Here is a 16,829-nt window from a genome sequence, read left to right on the forward strand (position 1 = left end):
GACGCATAAAAAAAATGGGGGGAACAGTAACAAATGCGGTGATTGAAAGGGCTAAAACGATAACCATCTCACACTAGGCAGCACAACCAGGGTAGATAAATAGTGATGATTGTAGAAGAATATATCAGACTAGGAACATTATGGGGAACAAAATTGTCCCCAGTAGCTGTATTTCCAATGTGACTAGGAATATTTTTGAACCACATTCTTTCAATTTCAATTCAATTTCAATTCATTTATTTTCAATTTTTAAACAATGTGAACACAAGGGCAAAATACAGATGACAAATGTTTGTGTAGCCCATGTGCCCATGTCTGTGATTAGTGCTTTCCATTTGTGATTTCAGTTAAATGCCTTAGGGTAACCGTATTTGACAACGTTAAGGCCGCATTATTTTTGGAGAAAAAAAATATCAAAAAGTCTGGGTGCGGCCTTTGCGCAACAACAACAAAATTCAGCGGTCAAAACAGCACTTTCATTTCAACATATGGGACTACAATGACTATACAATGGTACAGGACATTTCTAGAATAACTCCACACATCTTACCGACAATATTTTGTTGCATTGTTGACATGAAGACGAAAATAAACTGCATAACTTATTTTTCTAATAAAATCTGCAGGTAGATCTAGATCTAAGTCTGTACCATTGCATCGCCAAAAAGTAAAAGAAGGGACAGACCGTTACTTACGGAGCTAGCTGCCGTGCAACGCAATTGCGCAGGTCGAGGTCACAATTCCGTACTACACCGCACATTGTAGTAGGGTACCAAATCTGCCTGCGATACAGTACTAGCTTAGAAATCAATGAAGATCTGCTAAATTACGATCATTTTTTAGGTAAACTTCTTGTAAATTTATCAGAATATTGATGAATTTGGTATAAGTTTGCAGCAAAAATAGTGTTCTACAAGGAAATTACGATTATTTTCTTTGGTCCGTTTTTTTTTCCCTTGATTTTTTTCTTTGAAATGTCAAAGTTGGGTATGCGGCGCTGCGGCCTTATTGCCGGCTAATACGGTAATCTGGATTCACTGACCTGTATCAATGGCCTTCTGTCTGGACTAGAGAGGGTCAAAGGTTCTTTGGTACTCATATCAGATTTCCCTGGAAAGTGTGGCTTCTCAACATCCTTATCACTGAAACCTGAAAATGATCAGAGGCAAGTTTCTTGAAACTGTAAGAAGTCTAAGTTCATGGATATTCATTTGAAATGTGTGTAAATGTGTGTTGAATATGTTCCAATATTGGCATAACATGCACATTCTGTAGACCCCAGCCCAGAATACTTCAGTCATCATCGTCAACATTTTAAATTTGTGAATTTGTACACTATCCGTTGCCTGTAAGTGCTACAGATAGAATATTTACATAAATTAACTTTAGGATCAAAGAAAGTATCATATCGACCAATACATGGATTGTGTATGTAATCATGTATATCTGACAAAAGACATACAATTTTTAAACTTGACCACGTTGCCTACTTCCTAATTTTAAACCGTAGGGAGTTTAAATGATACCTTTTTTTTAGAACAGACGTCAAACTGTACAGTCTGAGGTAGTCTCTAAATAAGTAAAAATTACCCACCACCTCAATTCCAGCGCAGTGACCATCCTGGGGCGTCTTTCAAAAGACTGAGATTGACTTTAAGTTGGACTAAACTATTGCAGGCCGTTCTGCCACTGTTTGCGCTCACCATTTTGATCTTTAGATAATATATTTTTTCCTTCAATAATGAACTATCAAAAAAAGTAAATTCTGTAGATTTGTATGTCCCTTGAGAGACCAATGTCAGTATTGGGTGAGAGCAAACAGTGGCATGAACGGCCTGCCATAGTTAAGTCCAACTTAAAGTCAATCTTAGTCTTTGTGAAACACCCCCTGCTTCATTTTCCCCCCTTCTGTGATTAGTTTGTACATAAATCTATACATCACTATTATTGCAGTTTAGTCTTGAGATAATGATATTATGAAGACATTTTTTTCTGGTTGCTGGTATTTTTTTCTGAGAAATAAAAAAGTAGGTGACCAACAGAGATGGGGAACACTCTGTTTCCTGAGTTACCTTCTTCTAAATCAGCAATATCCCAATCATCTCTGGATGTCCTGTCAACATTTGAGGATGTTGCAACTGGTTGATTTATTTTCCTGTCCACGAGAAGAATAAATTATCTATTATGAGATCATTTAAAGACTCAGTATCAAACAATATTTTTAATACTTCACTAAAAAAAAAATATATATATATCTATAAAAATATATATATATCAAGTATATCAAATGTATAAGAAAATAAGCCCTTGCAAGTTGTACCTTTCATCTAAAACAATAGCATTCAAGTCGTGCATCCATAATAAATCCCCATTATTTTCAGATTCCAAATCAACACATCTTGACATGATATTTCAAATCAAATAAGTTGTTTACCATACAATTAGACAGAAAAAAAACTCATTTTAATAATATCTCACCTTGGTTTATCTACTGTTGCACTTTTAGGGACTGCCTTAGCATCACCTCCGAAAGCAACTACCCCCTTACGCTTCTTCACGACAGCAGCGACCCTTGACCCCTTGAGTGTAGTAGTCTTCTTGTCAGGTGGAGTAGAGGTTGGTCTGTTCACTGGTCTTGGGTCATCATACATGTCTGCATACTGAGCTCTTTGATAGTTTATAGAAATAGAATATGAATTAAAATATGATTATCTCTTTCTCTTACTTTCTCATTCTCTCTCTCTCTCTCTCTCTCCATCTCTCTTACTTTCTTTCTCTGTCTCTCTCTCTCTCTCTGTTTATCTCTTTCTCTCTCTTACTTTCTCTCTCTCTCCTCTCTCTCTCTCTTTCTAGCTCTCTCTCTCTCTCTCTCTCTCTCTATCTCTCTACCTATTTCTCTCTCTCTTTCTCTCTCTCTCTACCTCTCTCTCTCTTTCTCTCCCTCTCTCTAACAACTGCCACTCAAAAATAAACTTTGTATACAGATAGGTACTACATCTACATCTAAGGTGATACTGGACAGGACCAATTGGTATATACGTCCAGATTTCGGTGGCATCGCAAACTGTCAACAAACATCACAACTGAGGGTGCAGAGTTCAAAAATAAAAATAAAAATAAAAAGGTGCTTACAGAAATACAGTGGGTTGCAGACATCATCTAACAAACACAATCATTCTAGGAAATAAATGCCCTCATATGTTTCCTACATTTACATAGCGTAAAAGAGAACTTCTGCATCTAGCAAACCACAGCATTTGTATGACCAGAGGATCTAGCGAAACCAAAGCACAAGGAAGAATTCTTCTTACCTAATTCTATCCTCTTCTGAGATGTAATTTAAAAGTGGACTATCAAAGCCTACATCTGGGGCACTGCTCTTCTTACAAGAGTTCTCTGCAGAAAAAAAAAGTGCAATATTACCAACGATAGGAGAATACACATTATTAGTCTACATATATTCTTTTATTGTGAGAATCAGACTTCATGGCTTCCAAATAAATAACACCTTCCATTGAAAATTGTATCAAAATTTATATCCTTCAGATCTAGGGTATGTTTTTTTTTTTAATCAACACAGGGTCTTTGATTTGAAGTGATGAGGCCTGAATTTAAATGTGTAATACATTAAGATCTATAATATTCTCATTTCTCTATTTTTCCTATACTGTTTTTGAGAAAAAAACTTCCACCTATAAAAAAATCACAACTTACAAGGTAAAACATTTACTTTCATTTTTGTATATTATATTATCCAAACAGATAAACAAAGGTAGACAATGATTTGCTTGAATGTTGGCATATGTGTTTATAGATGTAAATTATACTTTTACAAAATTTAAGATCATTACTTGATCGTGTCATCTCCTTAAGGTCCTCAAGGGGGACTAGTTCATTATCCTCTGGCAAGAAGCCCTTGTAATGGACCTCTGCCATCTTGCGTCCGTCCCCATCTTCTTCTATCTTGCGGATGACAGCTTTGTAGAGGGAGCCATCACCGGAAAATGGCGCCATGCATTTGTCTCCAATGGACCATTTTCCTACATCATGGTGTGACAAAGGAGAAGAATCAATAAAAACCGAGTTAAGTCATGTTAATAATGCTTTAACAGCCATTCAATTTGTTTTTGTAGAATCTGTTTTTCTTGAAACAGCAACACTCGCTCATAAACAATAAACTCATCATATTTTATAAATGGCAATATTGTATAGAAATTGAAAGATCAATTTTTAAACATAATGAGAAACTTTCATGATGTTTCTGGCGTCGGAAACTGACTCATTATAATTGTCATCATAGCAATTGATCTACGAAAGAAACCATTTGAACATGACACACACGTAAATAAGCATGTGGGGCACACGTTAAGTTTTCTGATATTTCAACGTTACATTCACTGCGTTAAATCACAAGATACACGTACTAATCATTCACTCATATATACCTTCCATATTTTTCAGTATTTCTGTTGAGAAAATTCATTCACAGGGACCGGAATGACCGGTGTTTCAGGGCATTTCTCGTCATCTCAGCTCAGCTCTCGCGGACTTTGATCAGACGAACTCATGCATTGGTATCGCAGATGGCGCTAGACCTGCTCGACGCTCTGATCCGTCAACAGAGCTATACAGCTACATACAATATTTTGAAGCTTGCGCGAATTTCGTGCACTTTCGTAACCAAGTAGGAGATTAAATGGTGACCTTTATTAATTACCGTAGTCTCTTTCACTCTCAGTAGATAATATAGTGAGCGTATTGGATCAGCCTCTTGTCGGTCTTTGTACTTCTTTCACATCCCTCAATCTCGCTTATTCATCTCATGTCTTACTCTCAATTCTTCTTCACTAGCTAATTATCTCTATCTCTCTCTCTCTCTCCTCTTACAGCATCCCTTTCTCTCATCACTCTACTTGTTTCGCTTCTCTAAATCTCACTCATTCACTTGTTATAATCTATTCATCTCCACTAGCTCTCTCTCCCTCCTCTTTCAGCAACCACTTTCTGCTCTCTCTCTCTCTCTCTCTCTCTCTCTCTCTATTTCTCTCTCTCTTTTTTTTTTTTACTCCATGTCCTTGCTCTCTTCATCCTCCCCTTTCATACATCTATCAAATCAATCTCTTTCTCTCTCTCTCCCTCTCTTTCACTGTCTCTCTCTCTCTCTCTCATTCTCCTTCTCTCCCTCTCCCTCTCTTTCTTCCCCCCCCCCCCCCCCACCTCATTTGTTAAATTCTCATACAAATTCTATATTTTTTCTTTTTGTTCAGTTGAATAAACATAATGATTTTCAACTTTGATCGTCACAATAAAAGTGATATAGTCGAGAAAAAGGAAGAGTATAATACAGTGTATGTACAAACTATAGTGACCTGGATATACATGTATCCACAAAAAATGTTTTATTTGAATGCAATGTTAATTATAGATATAGAGAGCTGTACATTTAGTTTATTTGCATATATTTGTTACGCAATTTATTTGTAGTTTTTCAACAGAGAATCTACATCAAGATCAAATTTCACAAATATGTGACTGTGCAGGTACACTTGAAAAGTATCATTTCAACAGTTAGTAAAACATAGTAAAACTTAGTAAAATTTTGTATTGAGAGCATGCAAGTAATTTCAAATTCAAGTGATTTGTAATCTTAGAGATCAGCATCTCCCACTTAGTTATTTTTAAAAACAAACAAGAACACAATAAGGACTACAATACATGTACACGGAATCAATAAAACACTTGCAAAGAATACTCACGCTCTACATAGACTTCATATGTAGTACATTATCTGAAAAATTCACTCTGCTCAACAATCTTATTATAATCTATGTTAATTTAATTTCAAGTGAGCAACCAAGTGTGCACCATCTCCACTCCTTGGGGAGTATACTGTTCACATGACTTGAGTTATTATCTGTAATCACAATTAAAAGAACAAAATCTATGATTTTATCCTTCTTTATCAATAAGTGATGAAGTCACTATTGCACTTTAACATAACTACGACGCATGCTCATATTGATTATAAAATAGTAGACATATATCTCACAGTGTTCAATTTTATTAACATTTTTATGCACCCTGAAGCACTACAGAGTTTTTTAATGCCTCATCTACCGAAGGCATTATATGTTCCGGCTGTCCGTCTGTCCCACTTTTCGGTACGCTGATAACTCAAGAACCATTGAGTGGACTTTAAACAAGCATGCAAGGATGACCTGGTTAGATTTTGGGTGTTGGGGCTTTGATCGGAACGGAAGATCGGATCGTCACCCTCGCACCTTTGATCGGTATTGACAAACCAGTATTGACAAAGTATCGGTTTATGTTTACAACCATTTTTATGCCGTTAAATGTTAAAAATTGAAAAAATTATAAGAGGAATTTTTATTTTTTTAAATGCCGAAATTGTTCGAGTTTGGGGCTTTCAAATAAATAAAAAACAGGCAAAGATCGGATCATTATAATCCAAAATGGCAGCTCGCATGTTTTATCTCTTCTCTTAGACTAATATTATTAATTTCAGGAGTATGAAAAGACACTTAATATCGACAAACATGGTCTACAACAACTCCAAATGACAAAATAATCCTAGCCATGCTGGGCAGATTTTCTTCTCTTTTTCTACCGATTATTTTCCGATCATTTTTTTCATTGATCGGCAATCAGAATTTATCAGAATTTATTATTTGATTTCACCTGATCCGCCGACGGTCTGCCCCTGATCCGATTATCGGTTACAGGGTTACCTGCCACCCTCTCTACAGGATCATGTACCACAATTGCTTGCTTTGATAATCAGGTGCATGCATGCATGCATACACCTAGAATGTACTTCGACATCAGTTCACTGCTCTCCATCCGACAACCCCATAGTTCCTTCACCTGAAACCCTCTCTACAGAACGATGCATCACCACTACTTCGGTCATCAGGTGTTGTTACCGTCCTAGTGTCTTCTTCCATACTGTGGTCTTCAGCTTCCTCGGTCTTCCTGGCTGCACTTCCTAACTCCTGCCCATCCTCACCATCTCCAGATGATCTTGAGGCGCTCCCAGTCCGAGAAGGACCGGTGCCAGGCTCGCTTGTCGCAACCGGTTCCGATACTTGGGTCTCCTTTTGGCCCTCTCGTTTCCTGGTCCTGGTCTTGGTCCTTGCCCCGAGTTGGTCTCGCAGTGAGTAGGCCCAGCTTAGATCCTCCTCCCACAGAGTAGGCTCAGCTGGGTTCATGTGTACAGCCCTGCTGAAAGATTTGACAGCCTGCAGAAGAAAAACAAATCGCACAGGTAGACAATTAAAGCCCCACCGCACTTGTTTGGCCAGGAGGGATTAGACCACCCAGGGTGGTTACTGACAGGTGGCTATCTCATATACTCAGCTCTCAATTAACGTAAGAAAAAGAGGATCATGGGGACCAATGGTCACCGATTAGGTATTGTTTTCTCTATAGAGGGAGCAAGTATCTACAAGTAGGACAGTGGGGCTTCAAATACATTTGGTTTGATACTTGAGAGGGACAAAGGTGGGTAAAACATCTCGTTTAGGTATGTAAGTATCAAGCAAATGATCAAATATAGGTCCTTTTAAAATTATGAGTCAAGAGCCTTCACCAACTTCCGATTTGCCACAGAGCTCCCAATACAATCAGTAAGTATAAATGTGTCATATAACATCCCTACACACTTCCAAAATGCCCTGGAAATCATCAGTCTGGCTTTAGCTCTGGCAGCCTTTACGAGCACAGTGCACTTCATCCATTTAACACCTGGGACAAGAGAGACAACTGTAGATGAAATGCATTGTCTAAGGGCATATGAACTAGGTAAGATGTAGAGACTTGAAAATCTACACACAATCACTTGCACAAGTTAAGCCATTCATGCAAATCTTGCTGTCTAATAAAAGCACAGGTCAGCCAAATTCATGACCATGACCATCTCTGTGTACAGAATTGGAATCACATTGAATTGTTTTAAATATGTGTACATTCTTGACTAAACTTACATTGTGAACAACAAGTTGTAACGTAAGATGTTCAGTTACAGAAGCATGATTTAGGAGTACAAATACAGTTAAAACTGTCAGCAATCTCCTACCTAATACCAGAATAAAGACAAATATGTTACCATGGTGATTTCTCCAAGCCCAATTTGAGCACGTCCTAATGTCTGGTACGCAACCCACCACTGGGGAGCTAACACTGTGGCTTGCTGTGCTGCTTCAACGGCAGGGAATACCTCATGCAACTCCATCAAAACCTAGAAAAACCCACAAGGGGGATAAACAAAAAATAAAAAAATGATTATTTGTTGTCAATCTGTGTGACAGAGCCATGGTCCTCCCCTCAATTAAACAAATATGTGGACAGCTTTCCCTTTTCTCCAATTAGTACAACACATGGGTGAGGTACCAATCTGTTAGCCTAATAATATGTTCATTATTTTTGTTTAATGCTTGTGTATTGATTCAGCTAAAATCCATTAAACTGCAACATTAAACTGCAACATGCAACAAGTCTCACAAACAATGTATTAGAGTAAGAGTAAAGGTTATGGTCAGGGTTTAGGGTAAGGTTTAGAATCAGGATTAGGCCTTAGGGTAAGGTTAGGGTAGTTGTGTGTACAGATGTTACAGGCTCTGTTTAGGCAAGGAGACATTGATAGAATAATGTTAAACTAAACTATTCAAATGGATGCCACCTTACTTGTGCTTTCATTTCATGTAGATGTTCATTTGCAGGGGTATATTGAAGAGCATCATTCCACTTGTTCAAAGCCTCCCAGAATCTGGAGAAAAGATATAAAACATTTAATGTTTGGATGCTATGAACTAAAATCAATCCCAAGATACCCATTACACATTTAGCTTCTAAAATACAAATGAGTCAAAGACAGATACTTGAAAATATTAACTGTTTCTTATGAAGCGCTTTACCAGTTACAATGTAACCAACCAAAGCTCTTGCAGTATCATTGCATAGTACAGTGAAACTTTCTTTAGCGACTACCTGATTATTAAAGACCACTTTTTTTCTTTTTTTCCCCTTCAATAGTGTTTCTCATTGAATCATGAACTAAAAGAAACTGGCCGTAAAGACCACCTGCATATAAAGATCCCTTGAGTAATTTGTATACATGTACATCTTTCACTGTAAACATGTGACAAATGCTAAGATATTGATAATTACTCAAAAACAGCTAGTATATCAACATGTTCATAATTCATTTTGGATGGATGGATGGATGTATGCCTGTATCTAGATATAAAAAATCACTCATTCAGTGTGCATGCACACATTTGCCTGGGAAAGAAGAACACCAATGGATGTGAAGGAGATAAGCACTATCATCTCATACCTTCCAGCATCTGCCAGTGTCTCTCCTTCAGCTTTCAGGCGTTGACTCTTGCTGGCTGCATCCTCAAGAAGCAAAACCTTCCTTTTCTTGGAGAAAGAATCCCACAGATTGTCTTCATGGTGACCATCTTCTCCTGAGGAATCTTCCTGCAACAATCCGGTCTTACTTTCAAAGTTTGAAGAGGCTTCTTTGGACACCTTCTCACCAACTTTTCTTTTCCATCCAAAACTTGTCATATTTTTTTGTTTGTGTACTTGGGTTTCTTGTGTTCTTTATAACTATAGGCCTACACCTTTATTTTCCTGGAAATAAAATGATTCCATAAAATCAGTATTAGAACATGATCAAGGTAAAGTAACAGTTTACAAGGAAATAAAGTTCTTCCAGATTAGAAGATATTAAACCTTGTCAATCTAGTGTTAATTAAACAAAAAATGAGAAAAGGGCAAATTAACAATTCTAAAAAAATTAGAATTAAAAAAAAAAACATTTCAAGATGAAATTGTAAATTTGGATGTGACTCAATTGTAGAGTCTCACTTTTGGTTAGACTACTTTACCCGAAACAGCCTATTCAAATAATGAAAATGCAGAGAGCTATTATTATTAATAAGTATTAATCATTGAATTAAGGAGCAATTCATTCATTTGATAATGCATAAACATAGGGTAATCAATTCTCACTCATTAAGCAACCAAGAGTTAGAGTAGACTCTCAGATCTCACACTAATGATGGAGTTCCTCATGCTAAAAAGAAATGAATAGTCTGGTCAACATAACAATTAAACCCTATTTGTTACAAAATAAACAAGCACAAGTTTGCCAAATCGGCAGAGGCAAATGGAACGCATTCAAGGTACAGGAAACAGACACTACCCTATAAAAATTGGAAGATTGGGAAAAACTGCTTGTTACTTGTTGCTGTATAAGCTGTAGACCCTAATCCCAATCGCAGCTCCTAAGCTCCTTGGAAGCTAAACCCTGATGTCAACCATGCATCATGTATGATAAAGGTGCCTGCCAAGGCAAAGGTGCTCACTTTTGTATCTTCTTAATTTTATGATCACCATCATGCACACAGTCACAGATGCAGACTGCGCTGCCTGACATTTGACAAGCGACAGACAGACTGCTTACTTAGCTCTCAAGTCTAAAGCCAAATGTATTTTGCCCTATATATTCAGGGATATTTCATCAATCTATAATATCGATCTTAAAATGAATTTCAAGATCGAAAATCGGGTGTAATGATGAATTTGTCTGAGCCAAGCTAATCCGCGCCGATCCTAGTTAGGTTCAGCCAACTCAACGCGCAACTCTGCAAAGTCCCAGCGGGCCGGTGCCGGCGCGGCTAGCTCCGCAGAAGGGTACCATCCGCCGGAACAGTTTGACTTTGCCACTCACAATTTTACTTTTAATAGTTTTAACAGGGTTAAATTAGCATAATTCATCAATTAAATTCCCCTCTTATCAATTAAAATGTAGTTCGCATGTTTTATTGGCAAAATAATGAAATAAACTAAACAAGACGACAGCTACTTACGAAAATCAGGCCAGCTGAGCCAAACCTCAAAGTGATTGATTTAGCTTTTTTAGTATAGCGCCATCTCTTGACGTAATTTAGTGCGGATGCTGGACACGTTCAAATAGAAATTCATGAAAACAAAAAGAGAAATCTCCTTATATTAGCTGATCAATTGGTTTTTAGAAATTTAATTTGAATTTACAAAGGTGGCCCAATTAACACCTTAATCATAACTACATAATAATTTGATCTTCAAAGACCCTCGACATCCTCGACGGAACTTAGGGCAGGTAACACCAGCCGCCCCCCCCCCCCCCCCCCCCCATATAACCACGTACCACTCGATCACACCTAATTGTTTCCAAAATCAAGACAAGAAATTCCTAACATCAAGCCCCTTCCAATTAAGTTAACTATGAACCTGATGGAATTTAAAGCCCCTCTAAAATGTTGGGAGCCCCAAATTTCGCCCAAAATAATGTGAGACGTACATTGATAAAAGAATGCATAATTTTGGTTTTCTGTTGTACTTGCTTTTGCATTCTTTCGCAATATTCCACTTCAAACACATTTGTTTTGAAAATCCTTGCATAAATTTTGTGTTTATAATGACCCTCTTTCACTATTATTAAAAAGTTTTAATGAAATTTTGCCATCGAATTTTGGGGGCTCCCAACCCTTTATTTTAGAGGGGCTTTAAATCCACCCTGAACCGTTGACCTTCTTTTTTTCCTGGGCGTTCAACACAAACAAAGGGGCGGATCTAGCTTTTTGCCAAGGAAGGGGGGGTTGACCAAGTGGCGGATCCAGGATTTTCCAAAAATCAAGATTCAAGATTCAAGATTTTATTGTCCATATAAAATACAGCCATTGGTGTAACAAGTAATATGTAAAACATAATACAACAACTTGGTGTCGTGTGCTGAAAGCCAGAAGGGCGTCAAGACTCTGAAAGAAAAAGACAACAAGACAGTTACAATGTATATGACTTATACATAGCAAGAATTTTAAATACAATTCTGAATCACATCATGAATAAATTCAGGTATGAATATAAATGAGAATATGAAAGTAAAATGGGAGCAGCATCACAATCGAAATGCGAGCAGAAAGAGAAATAAAAAGAGAGCTCATTATCATTATATGCAAAATATGCAGTTTATTTAACATTTTATGCAAGCAGAAAATCGCAAACTTATTGTAATAACTTTTGGGAATTCTTTTATAAGAAAATGGGGAATTTAAAGACTGCAGGGGTAGATGTTTAGTCTAGCCTAAATTAATGCTCACGCAAGGCCAGGGCCAAGTCATACACACATACAATTACAGTCTCTGAGAGAAAGGAGTTATCGAACAATGATTTTTAAGTAACTGATGTTTATTCACAAGAAACATGGTGGTGATATCCAATATATTTACTTGCCACAACCTAATAACAGTTACACTTAACTCACATTTATACTAGTTCTTGCCCTTTGGCTAATTGATGATGCTCCCGAGCAACATCCTCCCAGCTCCAAACTCTAAGTTCTCCCAAAAATCTCTCTGTCTCCAAAACTACCTCGGCCTCAGCTCCAAACTTTTACACACTCCCAAAAACCTCGCCCAAATTAAAGCTAGTCTCCAATTCAGACCTCCCTTTTTAATCGTTTGAGCATCCAATTTCTGTAACACTGCCCCCTCCTTAACTTTGAACGTCTCGTTCAACACTAGGAACTTCAAAACAGGAACCTGTCAGTAAAACAACAATAAAGATAACAAGAAATGTAAAATACTAAATCTAAAAATAACAACATCATTAAAAATGTGAAGCATTAAAAATGTGAAGCATGGAAAACACAGAATAGGAAAACCTGAAAGAAATCATCATAATTTCTAAAGTAGCACATTAGCATGGCACAGTCATTTATAAACATACATAAATTACCTTTGTTTCAGCCTCACAAAACAATTCTTAGGTTGTGGCGAATGCATACATAAAAGCACTTGCAAAATGAGACAAAGCATGCAGCATATGCATCTTACCTGATATCATTGATCGTAAATTTCAAATATCAATACAATAAACTGGACTTCAACCCTCAGTATACCAGAACAAAATACATCATACATGAATATAATTGTTGTTCCACATCAGTCTGGTGACTCTGGTCAACATGTTCAGCCTGTTGCACACTTAAGTAATAATCACTATAGAACAAAAAAAACTGGATATAAACAAAAACACTTTTTTTTTCCCTTTTCAATATCACCTTTAAATATGGCAAAAGTTAAAGGTTATTCTGGTATAACCATCAAGTTTGGTATTCGTCCTCTTTGGTAACAACAAACGGGATATCTCGATTCATTTTAAACTGGTTTGGTTAGCAAAATTAGAGTTGCCAACAACACATAAGTACAACCCTGGAAAAAAAACATAACAATACTCTGAATTTATATGCCAAAGCGGAACGCTCATTTCAACTGCCAATATAGAAGAATTTATACAAAACAAAATTGTTTTTACAAAATAACCTGATCTTGTAAAAACATGATCATGCATGATTGTCCATAGATTTCAAAATGACTTTAAGTCATTAGAAGAAAAAAAAAAAAAAGGGCAAAGCGTCCATTTGTTATTATCTGTTATTACAGAACGGCACAAATCAATTCCACATTTCGAGTTCAGATGAGTTAATCGCTCATCTGTGATTACACCTAATGCGAGAAAGCCACTTCAGTTTTCTCATTCTTTCTACTCTCTTTGATACATCATAGTAATGTGATTTCTACAAATCCTCCTGTATAAGAACACTTAACAATATTTGTGTTTCTCTTCACAAGTTCGATATCGAGGTTCAATGCTAATAACACCAAAATGTTGGTCCCTCAGTTCTACATTCAACTGGTTCATTCGTAAAGTTCAGCAGCACAATGGAATAAGTGTTTGACTCCTTAAGTAAGTTAAGTTCATTTGCATCTCCAAAGTTGCTTCAGCTAAATGAAGTCCTGTCACCAATTATTTGTTCCTCTGATCAATGCAATAAATGAAATTCCACCTATAGTCCATGCAAGTGTTCACTATAAAGGTTTTCAAAGTTTGATGGATTTCGTAAGGCTGCATAAAATTGCATGGCATTATCAAATTGTTCACCATTATAAACAAGAACCGCGTTGCCATGGAGACCAGATACGCTCATCCGACACGTGTTGCCATGGAGACCAGATTTGCTCATCCGACACGTGTTGCCATAGAGACCAGATACGCTCATCCGACACGCGTTGCCATGGAGACCAGATTCGCTCATCCAACACGCGTGAAGATACTTTGGGACGGCATCCCGGCGTCTTGCGGTACTGGCATCTCGCGTCCTGGCTTGAAGCTTCCTCGGTAAGGTACCTCACTATCTGCTCGTCAGGCCTCAGCTACGTGATGGAGAAAATCTGCCATCCAATTCTGGCTTCCAAGTAGATATTTCTGCAACAAAATAACATCTTTTGCAGAAAAAGGTGTACCAGAGTGGTACAACCATATATGCGTATATTAGGTATACACATGCAGAAAATTGGCTTTCATATAAATAGCCGTAATAAGAGAAAATGCAACTAACTAGGTTGTGGCAATATTATTATAAAAACTTATTATAATCTCAGTATACAAAAAAAAAAAAATTCTGCCATATTTGTTTTATAAGCAGTTACACAGCAACTTCACTGAAAATTTCCCACACAGAACTGTGCTGTATCCCTGCTGGAAACAGGTACTGACTTTCAAGCACTCTAGCTCTGCTAATGTGAAAAGAACCAGCTAGTCGTAAGCATAACCATTAAAACCTAACAAACAAGAAATTTAATGAAAACCAAGTCCTTAACCATAACAATATCCTTGATTTAAAATAATAATCCATAACTATGTGTAAATGTAATCCACTACAATTATAGACAATGTGATAACCGTGATACACAGCTGTCAAAGTTACCAGCTAATCCCAACCATATCTATTGGGAGACTTCCTTTGACGATGCTGATGCTCGTGACTGTTTTCTCTCGAGGGTTCTTCATCCAGAGCATCATCAGGTTGTCACACTTGATGTCTCTTGCTGAGCTTGGAATGCTCCTCAGTACTAATTTGTGTTGCTTCGGTAATGAAAGAACAATTATCATCACTTACATGGAGCCAGGGCTCCTTCTGTCCCTTGTACTTGCAAAGACGTTCTCTGTGAACCACTCTTGGTTTACTCCTTTTCGTCAACTGGATCCTGTAGACTACATCGTTTATCTTCTTTAGAACAGAGTAAGGGTCTCACAAGTCTGACATCAATTTAGGTGATACACCTTTCTTCCTTCGAGGATGCCAATATCCGGAATACAGGTCAAGGGCGCAAAACCACTGGGAGCCCGTCAATGCATCTAAGATGTCGTCAATACGAGGAAGCGGGTAAGAATCTTTCTTTGTCACCCGATTCAAACATCGATATTCCACGCAAAAACGCATACTGCCATCTTTCTTAACGAGTACAATCATTGAACCCCATTCTCCTGATGCTGGCTCTATCACTCCTTGAGACTTCATCTCATCAAAAGCTCTGACAGCCTCCTCCCTCTTAGCTAGGGGTAAACTAGGTTCAGCATCACCCGTCTCTATCTTGTGTGCGACTATGCTTGTCTGTCCCAAGTCCATGGATCCCTTGGAGAACAGGTCTTGTCGTCTCAGTAACAACTCCCGCTTTTCTTCTGGTTGTCCCTCAGACAATCCTACGCTGCTTCTTTCAGGCAGCGACCTTAAACGCGGAGCGAACTCGCCTGTGACTTCTCCTGCTTCTCCAACATTTTCCTCTTGAGATTCAACATCAATGACAACATCAACTCGCTCACATTTACCTACACAATTACCTTCTTGTGAAGATTGGGTATGCTGATTCAAAAGTGTCCTGCCAACCATCACCCCTCTGAGGAAGAGTCCTTCTGCTTCTCCACCCAGGGATGTAATGACAGGAGCCTTGCCATTTCTAGCCGTGTTCCGCTCCTCGAACACGACTAGTTGCCGTTTCCCTCTGCCATCATTGAGGCCTCTACTTGCTTTCTCTGAACACTTGGTGATGTCACTGGGCTCTGGTCTCCAACTCTGGCTTCCAGCACCTGCAGACGCCTTTCAATACCCTGCTGTGCTGTGGAAGATCTGTCAAGGTGCGCTATAATTTCAGCCTGGTTACTGACGGCACTTTCCGCAAACTTCTCAAACGCTTGTAGGAGGGCGCCAACTCCTAGAGGACTCGAAAGGCGACCCCTCCCTCTTGTACGCGTACGTGACGAGATCCGTGAGCGATACATGGTTGAGAGTCGATAGTCACTTCAACAACTGTGTATCACCCTAAACCCCTGTTACTTTCATGAGCCTACTCTTGCTTTATTTAGAAGTTTTATAAATGGAAACTATAAGGCTACTGTATTTAAAATCCCTATACAAATTTCACGTCAGGTTCAGTATAGTTTAAACTTTCCCACAATAAAATCCAATGAAGAAGAATATAATCCTAAAGGGGATTAAAATTATTTAATTAGTTAAATGGCAAATAAAACAATCCCATCAAAAGTGACTAAATTTACTACTAAGTTATATCTTAACTTCCCCAAACAAAAGTAGCTTATCGGGTCTGCAAAGCAAGACTAGCTTATCTAGCCTGCGGGACTACCAACTTTCCCTTTGCTCAGCACATGCACTGAAACACCGATCCTAAAACATTACTACACACACACACACACACCACTACAACGCGTTGCTCCCCGTATACACACAGAGCTTTTGCAGTGCAGTGGTGTACGATGCCAATGACAATGAACGTAGGCTACTGCCATTGACCTATCTTAACTTTATACTAGTTACTATATCAAAATATGACTTATTCCCTAACTAGACCTAACAATCTTCTAAAATTCCACCTTTCAAATCCCACTTCTGACACCAGTGT

General features: G+C 38.0%; 2 protein-coding genes across 2 annotated transcripts; both read right to left on the reverse strand.

The window, feature by feature from the left end:
* Window positions 1–1,015: 1,015 nt before the first annotated feature.
* Window positions 1,016–4,584, reverse strand: LOC115928803. The gene is made up of 6 exons (XM_030996723.1): window positions 4,446–4,584; window positions 3,852–4,040; window positions 3,312–3,396; window positions 2,479–2,667; window positions 2,073–2,155; window positions 1,016–1,149 (listed from the first exon to the last, which is right to left on the reverse strand). Exons 1-6 carry the CDS (start codon window positions 4,450–4,452, stop codon window positions 1,016–1,018), a joined length of 687 nt encoding a protein of 228 aa, XP_030852583.1. The 5' UTR covers window positions 4,453–4,584.
* A 776-nt stretch (window positions 4,585–5,360) lies between these two features.
* LOC100889497 (tetratricopeptide repeat protein 33) lies at window positions 5,361–10,959 on the reverse strand. The gene is made up of 5 exons (XM_003728819.3): window positions 10,899–10,959; window positions 9,356–9,657; window positions 8,704–8,785; window positions 8,126–8,257; window positions 5,361–7,259 (listed from the first exon to the last, which is right to left on the reverse strand). Exons 2-5 carry the CDS (start codon window positions 9,589–9,591, stop codon window positions 6,882–6,884), a joined length of 828 nt encoding a protein of 275 aa, XP_003728867.1. The 5' UTR covers window positions 9,592–9,657; window positions 10,899–10,959; the 3' UTR covers window positions 5,361–6,881.
* Window positions 10,960–16,829: the final 5,870 nt, after the last annotated feature.

This window comes from Strongylocentrotus purpuratus, unplaced genomic scaffold (genome assembly GCF_000002235.5).
Source record: "Strongylocentrotus purpuratus isolate Spur 01 unplaced genomic scaffold, Spur_5.0 spur5_scaffold_3, whole genome shotgun sequence".
Lineage (NCBI taxonomy): Eukaryota > Metazoa > Echinodermata > Echinoidea > Camarodonta > Strongylocentrotidae > Strongylocentrotus > Strongylocentrotus purpuratus.

What these genes read in the sequence shown, in the direction of transcription:
- LOC100889497 (XM_003728819.3), bottom strand. Translation starts at nt 9,591, where the DNA reads ATGACAAGTTTTGGATGGAAAAGAAAAGTTGGTGAGAAGGTGTCCAAA. An exon ending in ACACTGGCAGATGCTGGAAG is followed by an intron (nt 8,786 to 9,355) that starts GTATGAGATGAT and finishes TCTTTTCTCCAG; the next exon opens with ATTCTGGGAGGCTTTGAACA. An exon ending in TACATGAAATGAAAGCACAA is followed by an intron (nt 8,258 to 8,703) that starts GTAAGGTGGCAT and finishes GGGTTTTTCTAG; the next exon opens with GTTTTGATGGAGTTGCATGA.
- LOC115928803 (XM_030996723.1), bottom strand. An exon ending in GCAACAGTAGATAAACCAAG is followed by an intron (nt 2,156 to 2,478) that starts GTGAGATATTAT and finishes TCTCGTGGACAG; the next exon opens with GAAAATAAATCAACCAGTTG. An exon ending in TATTGCTGATTTAGAAGAAG is followed by an intron (nt 1,150 to 2,072) that starts GTAACTCAGGAA and finishes GATCATTTTCAG; the next exon opens with GTTTCAGTGATAAGGATGTT.